The following is a 12,549-nucleotide window of genomic DNA, read 5'->3' on the forward strand; positions in this document are numbered from 1 at the left end:
TCATTGTTTTGCCTTTAATCACATTTTTAAACACTTAACATACGAACATCTGTTCCCTGATGTTTCGTCTTTGTGCGTCTGTCATCCTCAAAATGAAAGTCCGGAACCTTCTGCACTAATTTTAAAGTCGGGCTGGACGTTTAGTAATGAACAAAGCTGAAAAAACACAAAAGAAAAAAATGTTTTTTTAAATTAGAGCAGAAGTCTCTCTAGCTGGAGCTCCACTTGCCTAGGTCACCTCCCTTCAAGAAGTTCCCACACCTGTTCCCTACATGGTCCTCGGTCTCCTTGCATCGACACACACAGGATGTGCTTTACTGACCATTTGTATGTTACCGGTGGCCCCTAAACCATTAGCGAAATGAGCCCCCAGGGCTGCCCCAGCTACATCTGAGAAAGGCACCCCGATCAAAAAGAAACACACAGGACACAAACCTGCTTAAATTTCCCTCTAATTCTGTCTAGGTCTTCATGAAGTTTATCATAAGTAGGGTCATCATAAGGGAATTTCTGAATCATTCCAAGCAGCGATTCTAAGACCTTCATCTTTTTGCTGTAAAACACAGAAATAAAGACTTTTGGTCCTTTGCACACAACAGGCTCAGCTTACGTAACAGATGCCGCTCGACGGCTTTAAAGTGCTGGTGCCGAGCGTGCCTGGCCTCAGGGCTGGTGACTAACTTTGTCATCACACGAAACAACCTTTACTCACCTGCCAATGTGAGCCCGCCCGCGCCCGCACCCGCATCTGGACGTCAAGAGCGAACTGACCTTACAGGGACGGCTCCATCCGGACCCAGCGGCCAAGGCAACACCGACAAGCACACCGACCACCGGTCCGCAGGTCTGACCCCAGAGCGGACAGAAGCAGACGGGAAAGAGTGCCGGGCACAGCCTTGCCTGCTCTGGACTTGGGGATTTTCCAGGATCTGCAATCTTCACGCTCACGGCCTCTGGGAGTTTAACAGCAGGTAAACCGGCAAGCCCCCTCCATCCATAGGGCAGAAACCAGTGGCCGGTGTTTGAGTTCGGCTCCGGCTCCCTTTCCCAGGAAGACGAGGAGCTCAGCTGGTGGGCGGCCTGGAGCGCAACCGCCCCGAGGCACTCAGGTGTTTCACATCTCTGAGCCTCAGTGTCCTCATCTGTAAAATGGGGCCTTAACGGCCACCTCCCAGGTTCTCAGGACGATAAAGCCCAGAACGTGCTACAGAGTAGGGGCTCGATAAACGTCAGTCTCCTCGCTTCACCTGGGCGGGTGGGTGCCCTCTGGGTCACAGGTAAGCGACCCTGCCGAGCCACCTTCCCCTCACCACATCTGATCCCCAGGGTGTCAGGAGCGTGCCAGATATCTGATCCCTGGGAATCCTGAAGGACTCATCCTTAGGATGAAGCAACGGCCATTCAGAGTGACCAGGGCCTGCTCACATCTGCGGCTTTTAAACCAGTTTAGAAGAACTATGATGGCCACCTCTTGGAGAAAACACAGAACTGCAAAAGGCCAGAGCGAGTGAAGTAAAGCAACAAAGCACTTGGTTCCCAGGGAGTTGCAAGGCAGATGCCAACACGCGGGAAACGGCTGAACCTGCCACGGAACAATGACTACCACCCACTCCCAGCTCTGCAAGCAGCGACGGGTCATTCCTGCCCTCCCCGGTCAGTGAAGCTACTCCAGACACACCCAGCCCGTCGCACGGTCAAAGCCAGTGCGTGTCAGGAGGGTGTGACCCGCTCACGGCTGGTGTAAGGGAAAAAGCCTTCACCCGACTGCGGAAGGGGCAGAGGAGCGTCTCGGGGTGGGTCAGAAAGCTACGGTCACCTGATGGAAAGGTCGCCATCCTTCAGGCTGAGATACGGCTCTCCACACAGCTTCTCTGGTGTTACCGTTCCCTTAGCTCACTGAAGGGTAACACACGTGGCAGGTGTTTCTCTTTTAACATCCTTACTTGAAACATAAAGAAGCAGATCCTCGGCCCGCCTTCTACCATTTTTAGGAAAACTGTAGACTTAGAAGATCCAAAAACCATTGCTCTAAGATAAAGGGTTTTAGGCTCTGCCAGTGGGGTGGGGATGGCGGGGCGGCGGGCCACGGGCCCTCTGATGGATGGACCGGGGGCACGGCTTTAGGAGGGGAGGGAACCCCTGCCCTGGGGTGCGGATGGGCAGCCCCCAGGTGCGAGACCCTTCCCACCCAGTGCGGGCCCTCCGTGAGCCGCAGATCCCGGGGCGGGGAGAAGGGGAGGCTGCTGGAGCATTCCAAGTCCGTGCGCTCCACCCCGCCTTCGTGGACCGGGAGTGGGGAGCCACGCTCCGCTCCGACAGCCGCCCAGTGGCGCCTGGGGCTGCCAACCCCTGTCCCAACCTGACCGCCAGCTACCCGCCCACTCCCACTGAATCTTCAGAGGAAAATCTCCCCAAGACAGCCCTTGGCTGATGGACGAATCCGGTCAACTCCCACGCGCTCCGTGACGGGACAGGTCAGAGGGCAGGCGACCCCACAGTCACCCACACTGTCTTGAGCATCCCTGCTCTGACATTTCCATATGGCTGTGGCCCAAGTTCTAGAAATTCAAAATATTCCAAATAAGATGACAGGTCACGTGGCCGGGGGAATGCCAGCTTCCCTGCTCTGTTACCCACTCTCCGGGCACCCCTCCCAGGCCAGGCAAAGCCACCAGACATCGAGATGATGCGGCGCAGCCGCCGAAGCCCAGTGTCGGCTCCCATGGGCGGCAGGACGGCCTTTCACGTAAGGGTGCGTTTCCAGCTTAAGAATGAAGACCGGGGGTGGGGACAGGGTCCCGGGGCTTCAGGAAGCAGCAACCAGCACGAGCACGCTCCAAAGGCCACAGACGGGCTTCCCTGGTGGCGCAGTGGGTGAAAATCCGCCTGCCAATGCAGGGGACACTGGTTCGAGCCCTGGTCCGGGAAGATCCCACATGCCGCGGAGCAACTAAGCCCGTGTTCCGCAGCAGCTGAGCCTGCGCGCCACAACTGCTGAGCCCGTGTGCCACAACTGCTGAAGCCTGTGCGCCTGGGAGAAGCCACCGCAATGAGAAGCCCGCGCACTGCAACGAAGAGGAGCCCCCGCTCGCCACAACTAGAGAAAGCCCGCGTGCAGCAACGAAGACCCAATGCAGCCAAAAATAAAAAAATAAAAAAAGGCTACAAACACTACAAATAACAGCTCATGGTTACTTAGTGCTTCCAGGTACCCGACACCTGTGAAACACATGAAATGTGTCTCCAGGGAAAAGGCAGGGGGATCCGAGGACCCTTGGGAAGTAATAACAAGGGATGTTCACCCAACACCAGAAATGCGCCCAGCGCTTTCTAGTTACTATTTCCTGTAAACCTCATGACAACGTTTCAGGTTCGGCCTGGTTATTTCTCCATTTTACAGGTGAGGAGACTAACCGCCCAGGGCCAGAGTGAGCTATGAAACCGGAACTTCCCGTCCAGACACCGAAGAAGAAAGAAGGCTCAGCTTTACCTGTCTTTCTCAGTGGTGCAGCCGTGCAGGAGGCATCTCCAGGCAAGAGCAAAACCTTGGTAGCACCCGATCTGTGAATTTACAAAACATTCAAGAGTGAAGTGACTAACCAACAGCTCTACTTCATCTAAATATCAAGCTCTCAAAACAAGAAGGGGGCGGGGGCCCAGGGGGCAGCGGTGCTGCTTCTCTTGCTGCCCTGGAAGCACCCACTGGGCACCAGGCTACAGAAGTTGGAGGTCAAGTCACCAGCGGGGCAGCCAGCCTCCAAGATGGCCCTACTGGACCCCACCTCCCCACCCCTTGGTATTCCTGCCCTGTGCGGTCCCCTGACCGGATCAGGGTGACCTTGATGAGCAGAACACACAGGAAGAGGCAGCACGTGACCTCTGAATCTAGGCACTGACAATGTCACCTCTGCCCTGCCGACGTGGGTCACCCGCACAGTGTCTCGAGGACACTCCAGCAGCCCTGTGGAGAGGTCCACGCGGTGAGGACCACAGACCCTCAGAATCCGTGTGAGACCCCAGCAAGCTGACTGCAGGCTGGCTGACTCGTAACTCCAGCATCCAGAGACCCCGAGCCGGAACCAGCCGGCTCAGCGGCTCCTGGACCACAGACCCTCAGAATCCGCGTGAGATAATAAACACTGGCTGTCTTACGCCCACGTGTCTTGTGCTGATTCGTTCTGCAGCAACAGACACCTAATACAGTCCTCACGGCCTCAGACGTTAGTGTTTAGGGCCAGTTATCCCCATAAGTGAGGGCCAATCTAGGTCGAAGGGCAGGAGAAAAGGGAATCAGGGATTTTATGGAATTTCAACAGAAATATAAATGGCATGTCTTCGCAAGACAGGGTGCTCACTCTCTGGGGGAGGATTCAGCTGCCTTAAGACACAGGGCGGCACCGTGACACTCGACGTCGACTGAGGTGAGGGGGGACTTGTCTTCTCTTTCTCCGGCCCACCTGACTCCATCATCTCCACACAGCAACACCCTCTGCGGGCTCTGTTCTGAGACGACTTCTCCGTCAACGTTCTGTCTAGCCTACTGCCGCGTGAAGAGGCCTGAAGTGGCAGCTCCACCACACCGATCATCAAGGCAAACTGTCAACAGTAAGAGAAAAGGATTCCTTTCCAAGTGGGGGGTCCCACTCACCTCAGATCCGATTTTAGCTCCACGTAACGTGCCATACCGTCTTCCTTCAATCATACCCAAACTACTTCCTTCTTCGTAGCCTTCCTGATAACCTTCCCCGTGAAACCTGCGACAAAGGAGAGGAAGCGTGAGCAAATAAACAGGAGAAAGAGCATTCTTCCTGCAAAAAGTTTCCTCTTCCACATTACCCAGACCTAGCAAGACAAGACCGAGTACTGTAGAAAAAGAACAAAATGTAAGTCGGAAAACGTCAGTTCCAGTCTCAGCTCCACCCCTCCCCAGGCCTCTGCGTCTGGCAAGTCGCTGTAATTCTGGAAGCCCAATTTACCTCTTCTACAAAGAGGAAGGTGGGCTAAATCGGTGATTCCCAAACCTGGCAGAATATCGGAGACACACAGGAAATTGTCAACGATACCAATTCAGGGGCCTCACCCCTCGTATTCAGTAAGTCTGGAGGAAGGCCCAGGAATCCGCTTTGCAAAATCCCCCCGGTAACTCGTCTGCAGCCAGGTCAGCGAGCCCCAGTTCTGGGTCTGTAAGCTAGACTGCTTGGTCAAGTGCTTCAAAAAAAACCAAAAACTCTGCAACGTGTACCGGGCTTTCCATCACATCTCAGGAGACTAGCAAGGAGAAACGCCATCAGATGATCACAAAATGTACCGTGACCGTGGCGCCTGCAGTAGCATAAAGGCTCTGACTTTGAAGGCCCAGCAGTGTAATTGGCACCAGCATAACTTGCGGTCGCCGAAGTGAAAGGGGTGTGCTGGAGCGCCCAGTGAGGCCGAGGGGATAGCTCCCACTTACTGGCTGTGTGGCCCTGGGAGTGACCTTGCCTCCTCATCTGAAAGACAGGGTGAAGGATAGGATCCCCTTCACAAGGAGAGCTAAAATAAATAACTGGATACAACGCTTAGCTCAGCGTCCAATTCACAGCAAACTCCAAATAAACGTCAGCGACTGTTTACTGTTCACTCTCTTTCTTAACTGACATCTACTGATGTCTCAAGTGGGCAGGGCACTGGAAGACAGCCACAAAGCAACCAGCAGCTCCCCCGTCACAGCCCTAGGCGCTCCCCGGGGGCTCAAGAGGGAAAAGGAGGACGCCTGACACATTTAAGAGCATGTCCGTGAATGCTGCCTTATGTCCTACCACTGAGGAACAAGAAAAAGGGGCAGCGCCCAGATGGCAAAGGTCCGTCCCACCCGAGGAAGGAGCGTCCCTGGAGGGAGACAGTCACCAGACCGAGCAGATACGTGAAGCAGCCACGGACGGGGGAGGCGGATCCAGAGGAACAGCTGGGCACGTGGCGCTCGCCCGAGAGGCCGATGAGCAAAGGAGAAGCAGAAGCATCTCGGGCCCTCCCGCGCCAGCCGCCTTCTGAGCCACAGCGCGTTCCCCCAGGGCCCGGGCGGCCGCCGCAGCCCAGCGGCTGAGAGCAGACCTGCTCGGGTGGGGGCCCGGCCCAGCCCCCTACCCACCTATCATCCGCCATCACGACGGCGTCGAACATGTCCTGACTCCCGGCCATGGCGGCAGCCGGCCCGCCCCCAACCCCCGCCCCTCGAGCTCCGGTGCCAAGCGCTGCGGCCGCAGACCCACGAGCCTAGCGCACAGACGCACCGCTTCTGAGGAGGCGAAGTCCACTTCCGGGGGCGGCCGCGCGGCGCAGGCCGGGTAAGGACGGCACGCGGGAGGGCTCAGCACGCGCCGGCGCGGGGCCAAGCCGCGTGCGCGGCGGCGGCGCTGGGCGGGGCTGGGTCGGGACGCGGCCCCGCCCCGACGCCTCTTCGCCTCGCTCCGCGGCTCCCGCCAGGGGTCAGCTGCTACCCGCCTGGAGCGTCCACCTGGTTGCGGGGGTGGGGGTTGGGGGTGGGGGGGTGACCCGTGACCTCACCGTCAAGAAACCAGGCAGATGCAACCGAACTGCCAAAAGCGGCTTGGAAGGAATCAGGGAAAAAAAATGGAAAAGTTACCAAAGAACCAGCGCCTCCGGAGGCTCTGCCAGTGGGGTTTTGGGGGGAAAAGTTCCAGGAAGGGCAATTCCCGGGGTGGAGGCACGACCCAGAGGAGAGTGGCCCGGTCGCCCACCGACCCCGACCCAAAGCCAGGGGCCACCCTCCGGGACGACGTCAGACTTGAGACCCCGCCTGCAATGCCATTAAATCCATGTTAACAGTAATCCAGGGACTGCAGGCCTTTGTCCAAGAAACGCAGGGCTGATCCGACCCCAGGGAAAGTGAAACGGCAGCAGGTGACAGGGAAACAGCCTGGTCGTCTTAACACTCGCTGGGAAAGGCATTATACATGTTGAAACTTGATTGAAACTCTATAGTTTTTTGAAAACTGGAAATAAAAGTTTTTGTGTTTTTATTCTTGCAGTTGTTTGATTGTAAAGCAAAAGCAGAGTAATTCATAATTCACGTAGCGAGTCAAGAATCGGCACAGAAGGGTTTATGATTAAGAGCCACCTGTGCCCTCACTCCAGCTGGAGGCATCCCTGCCTCTTGAAAAAATAGCTTCTAGCTTGTCATTGACCATTTGTCATTGCCATGACAGATACTTCCTGAACACGATTTTTGAAAGGTACTTCAAACTACCAGGCACAATAGAACATAGATATGAAATACCAAAAGAATTCCCATTAAAATCGGGAGTAAAACGAGAGCGCCTTTATCACGTGCCCATTGAACACATTTAGGAGATCTAACCAACACGATAAAATTGAGCAAAAAGTCTATCAAAAAAAAAAAAAAAACCAACAAACTACTGTTATTTGTAGGTGTGATGGTCCATCTAGAAATCCCCGAATAAGCATTTAAGACACTCTCAGAATTCGTAATAGAGTTCAGCAAGTAGCTATATACATGGAGAATCGCCAAAAAAAAATCACTTGCTTTCTATTATTCTAACACTAATTGGTAGTAGCCTGAGCAGGGATGACTGGGGAAATCCACTATACCAAGGTCACAGTAAACTTCTTAGAAATAACAAGATTTGAGCAGGACCTATACAAAGAAAACTACAGCTATGCCACCCCCCTGGATGGGAAGAAATGCAATACCAATCAGTTTCCACATCATCTGGGGAGAATGTGTCAAATTCTAAATTTCATCTGGATGAATAAATTGATAAGAATAACTAAGATGTTTTTGAAAGAGAGAATGATATGGAGGACTTGCCGTACCAGGTTTGAAAAGATAGAAGTCTCCATAAAAATATTGTAGCATGTTGGTTCAAGAACAGACAGATGAATGAAATAAAGATGGAATGGCCTGGAAGGAAACTCTAGGAAATGTGAAACCTTTCCACATGATAAAAAGCACCACAAATGAATGAGGAAAGGGGATATGCATCAATCACTAAAATGGGAAAATTTGTGGTTTGGGAAAAGTCAAGTTCCATTTATATCTCATACCATTCATCAAAATAGTTCCAAATGAATTAAAGACTTTTTTAAAAAGACATTTAAAAATTTAGATGGAACATTCAGGTAAGCGTGGAGATGCATTTTTTAAAAAATATTTATTTATTTATTTGGTTGTGCCGGGTCTTAGTTGCAGCAGGTGGGCTCCTTAGTTGTGGCAGGCATGTGGGATCTAGTTCCCTGACCAGGGACCAAACCTGGGCCCCCTACATTGGGGGCACGGAGCCTTATCCACTGCACCACCAGGGAAGTCCCTGGAGATGCATTTTTAACACATGAAAAGCCACGGAGGACATCACGAAGGAAAAACCAATGCAAATGTGGTAATGAACAAAATTAAAAACTAAAGAACAATCTGGGGATATATTGGTCATAAATTTTATAACTAAAGGAATAATATTTCTGGTTTATAAAGAACTTATTCAAATGCATAAGAAATAAATGCATCTTAACGGGAAAAAATGGGCCAAGGACTTGAATATATAATTCACAGAAAAGAACAACAGCTGACTGGCAAACAAAAGTATAGCAAAGACAGACTTACTAGTAGTAAAAGAATGAGAATCAAAAGAAAAAGTTGAATTTTTTACCTTCTTAAAATTGTAAAAAAAAAAAAAAATCATCTTTTTTAGAATGAAGATACTCTCAATGCCCATGGATGACTAAGTTAAAGCTACCTTTTGGTCCAGTAGTTTGAAAAGATAGGAAGGGCATTTAAAATGTTTTTTACCCTTCCACCTACTAATTTCACTTCTAGAACTTCAGCTCAAGGAAATAAACAGAGAAAAGTGAAAATTTTTTGTACAACGCTGTCCATTGCAGCATGATAGCATGATCTGTAAAAGCCAGAAAGAGAAACCAGCTTATGATGACAAAAGGGAGGATGATGATACGTATATGGTAGGATATTCACACGGAAGACTCTTAAGCAACCACCAAAAATAATATTTGAAACAAGAGTAATGTCACAGAGAATGCTCGTGATGTTTAAGGAAAGAGAAAAAAACCCTAGTACCCCTGAAACTAACACGATACTGTAAATCAACGATACTTCAATAAAAAAATTAAACTTAAAAAATAGAAACAAAAGGGGAAAAAAAGAAAAAACTCTACATATACTCCAATTCCATCGACATTAAACACTTATGCTTTTAAAAAGACTAAAGTAAGCACACCAAAATGTTAACGGTGATTATATCTAGATTTTGAAATTACGGTAATTTTTAAATTTCCTTTTATTCTTTTCTAAGTACTCCATGTTCGCACAGTGAACACGAGTGACTTCTATAAGAATAAAAGCGTTCAAAAAATATATTTTGGGAAGATGAAATGAAATAGACTTTGTATTATTTGTCCTTTAAATGTCTTTTCATTTTTAGCTTTTTTTTTTTTTTTTTCCCGTAAGCAAATGAAATCACAAGACATTTGGGATGTAGGAAAAAGAGCAAAACAAGAAAGCAAACAGGGCTTGCCTGGTGGCGCAGTGGTTTGAGAGTACGCCTGCCGATGCAGGGGACGCGGGTTCGTGCCCCGGTCCGGGAAGATCCCACATGCCGCAGAGCGGCTGGGCCCGTGAGCCATGGCCGCTGAGCCTGCGCGTCCGCGTCCGGAGCCTGTGCTCCGCAAAGGGAGAGGCCACAGCAGTGAGAGGCCTGCGTACCGCAAAAATAATAATAATAATAAATAAAAAGTAGGCAGGAAAAATCTGAATTAAACTCTCTCCTTGTTATGTTAGTTTTTGAGAAAACGTTGTGATATTTCCTTGTGTTTATCTTAGGAACTGAAATTTCTCCACCTAATTGAATGGAATAAGAAATGATTTGGATGGGTTCAATGAAGACTATCTAAAAAGGTTTTCAAAGGTATAGAGCTTTCTAAGCTTCCATTTTTAGTTCCCTCCAAAAGCTGCCTTGACTGCACTTATTCTAGTGGTTTCAAAACACTAATATTAAATACTTAATTTATAACAAAAGATATAAAGGAGATGGTATAACCAACTCCCAGGGATCTACCATATTAACAAATAAAACACACTTTAAAAAATAGAAATGTTTTGGGCTTCCCTGGTGGCACAGTGGTTAAGAATCCGCCTGCCAATGCAGGGGACACGGGTTCGAGCCCTGGTCCCGGAAGATCCCACATGCCGCGGTGCAACTAAGCCCGTGCGCCACAACTACTGAGTCTGAGCTCTAGATCCCACGAGCCACAACTACTGAGCCCACGCACCACAGCTACTGAAGCCTGTGCGCCTAGAGCCCGTGCTCTGCAACAAGAGAAGCCATCGCAATGAGAAGCCCGCACACCGCAACGAAGAGTAGCCCCCGCTCACCGAAACTAGAGAAAGCCCGCGCACAGCAACGAAGACCCAACACAGCCAAAAATAAATAAATAAATTTATATTAAAAAAATATGCTTGCAGGTTTCTTCTTCAACCAACATAGGAGCAAATGACGCATTTTTTTTTAAACTTGCTTTTTTTGTCCTAATAAAATGGATGTGTTTCCAGGTTAACCACTGTACAGCTATAAATCAATTTTTGTTTGGTTAGTTTTGGAGGCTGCCTAGTATTTTATGTGAATATAAAATTTTAAAAAATCAATTCCAGTAAGTCAGCACTTTCCAGTAAGCTTTGATGAAGTTTGTTTTTCATTTTAGTTATATCCACCTGGGTCTCTTTGAACTTGAACAAGAATATGCAAACGTTTCTATTTTTAAAAATATTTTATTGAAGTATAGTTGATTTACAATATTGTGTTAATTTGGACCCAACACAGCCCAAAAGTAATTAATTAATTTTTAAAAAATAGAAATGTTTTTAATGGAGAAGAATATGAAAAATATATATATGTATAACTGAGTCACTTTGCTGTACAGAAGAAATTAACACAATATTGTAAATCAACTATACTTCAATACATTTTTTTAAAAAATAGAAATATTTGCATATTCTTGTTCAAGTTCAAAGAGAACTGGGTGGGGCGGTGGGGCTTCCCTGGTGGCTCAGTGGTTGAGAATCCGTCTGCCAATGCAGGGGACACGGGTTCGAGCCCTGGTCTGGGAAGATCCCACATGCCTCGGAGCAACTAGGCCCGTGAGCCACAACTACTGAGCCTGCGCCTCTGGAGCCTGTGCTCCGCAATAAGAGAGGCCGCGTTAGTGAGAGGCCCGTGCACCGCGATGAAGAGTGGCCCCCGCTCGCCGCAACTAGAGAAAGCCCTCGCACAGAAACGAAGACCCAACACAGCCAAAAATAAATAGATTAATTAATTTAAAAAAAAAGAGAACCATTGGCAGACGGATTCTTAACCACTGCGCCACCAGGGAAGTCCCCTGCAAGCATACTGACTGGTTTTATTATACGTTCAAAACTAATCTGCAGGAGGGACTTCCCTGGTGGTCCAGTGGTTAGGACTCTGTACTTCCACTGCAGGGGGCACAGGTTGGATCCCTGATCGGAGAACTAAGATCCTGCATGCCTCGCCGGGGCAAAAAATAAGTAAAGAAAATAAATTAAGAACTACTTTAAAAAATAATAATAATCTGCAGGAACAGGGTCCCTTTCCTAGTGTAGATTAACTCTATCCAAGTCCTAGAGTTACAGAGCCCCTCTCTGGGGGATAGGGTTGATGAGGTTATAAATAATCTTTATTTTCTCCTTTATATTTTTTATGAGGTTTTTTTTTTTTTATCACAGAGTAATATCGCTTTTCATAATCAAGGGAAAAAAAGGATTTCAGTTTCTTAAAAGGAAGTCATTAAATGACAACTCACTTCCAGGAAACAAACCTGCGTCTTGTTCTCTATCCATCATCCATAAGTGAAAACACAGTTGGAAAAAGAGGAGTGCTTCAGGCTTTCATCCAAGTTTGACCCCCTGGGGCAGGGGGCAGAGAATCCAAGGGTTGAGTCCCTTGCAGGCTTTCTGTTGGATTCTCTTCTGCTCCTTCCCTGCAGGAGGCGCTCTGGAGCCTGCCTGCAAGGGCCATTTTCCACCTGCCTCCCCAGGAACCCTCAGCAGCCACAAAGCAGAAGACCTGGGGTAGGGGTGGGGGCCTGAGCTGTGACCAGTGCCCATGAGCAGGGGTCCTCTGAACACCCTCTTGCTACAGAAGGGCCCTGGCCAGCAGGGGTGAGCCTCTGCGCAGGGCGGGGAGCAGGGACCCCTGGGTGGCTGAATGGCATAGGCCAGTGCTGTGCAGGACAAGCTCTGAGATGCGGGCCATACTGTGTGACCCCAGCCCCCCAGCTCCTAATCACCCATCTTTCTGGCTCGGCTCTAGGATCCACAGGGACAGAGCCATCGCTTCCCAATGCAAGAAGGAGAAACAGTGGTGGCCGCCACTTCCTTTCTTGAAAGGAGAGTCCTCCGAGCAGGCAGGGCCAGACTCCCTGCCTCCTTAAACCCCGGGCCAGTCTCCGGGGAGTCACATGCTGATAGAGAAGCAGAGAGATTTGAGGCAAGTAGCACAAAGATGC

The 12,549-nt window shown here is 49.7% G+C and overlaps 1 protein-coding gene across 1 annotated transcript; it reads right to left on the minus strand.

The window, feature by feature from the left end:
* Positions 1-6,262, minus strand: LTO1 (LTO1 maturation factor of ABCE1). Its single transcript, XM_060019456.1, has 5 exons — positions 6,128-6,262; positions 4,649-4,754; positions 3,491-3,561; positions 436-553; positions 1-156 (listed from the first exon to the last, which is right to left on the minus strand). Exons 1-5 carry the CDS (start codon positions 6,175-6,177, stop codon positions 88-90), a joined length of 414 nt encoding a protein of 137 aa, XP_059875439.1. The 5' UTR covers positions 6,178-6,262; the 3' UTR covers positions 1-87.
* Between the last annotated feature and the right edge of the window lie 6,287 nt (positions 6,263-12,549).

This window comes from Delphinus delphis, chromosome 8 (genome assembly GCF_949987515.2).
Source record: "Delphinus delphis chromosome 8, mDelDel1.2, whole genome shotgun sequence".
Classification (NCBI taxonomy): domain Eukaryota; kingdom Metazoa; phylum Chordata; class Mammalia; order Artiodactyla; family Delphinidae; genus Delphinus; species Delphinus delphis.

Excerpts from the sequence above, each read along its gene's own strand:
- LTO1 (XM_060019456.1), bottom strand. The coding sequence starts at position 6,177 with ATGGCCGGGAGTCAGGACATGTTCGACGCCGTCGTGATGGCGGATGAT. Across the intron at positions 3,562-4,648 it reads GAGCTAAAATCGGATCTGAG|ATCGGGTGCTACCAAGGTTT; the intron begins GTGAGTGGGACC and ends GTAAATTCACAG. Across the intron at positions 554-3,490 it reads TGCACCACTGAGAAAGACAG|CAAAAAGATGAAGGTCTTAG; the intron begins GTAAAGCTGAGC and ends TGTGTTTTACAG.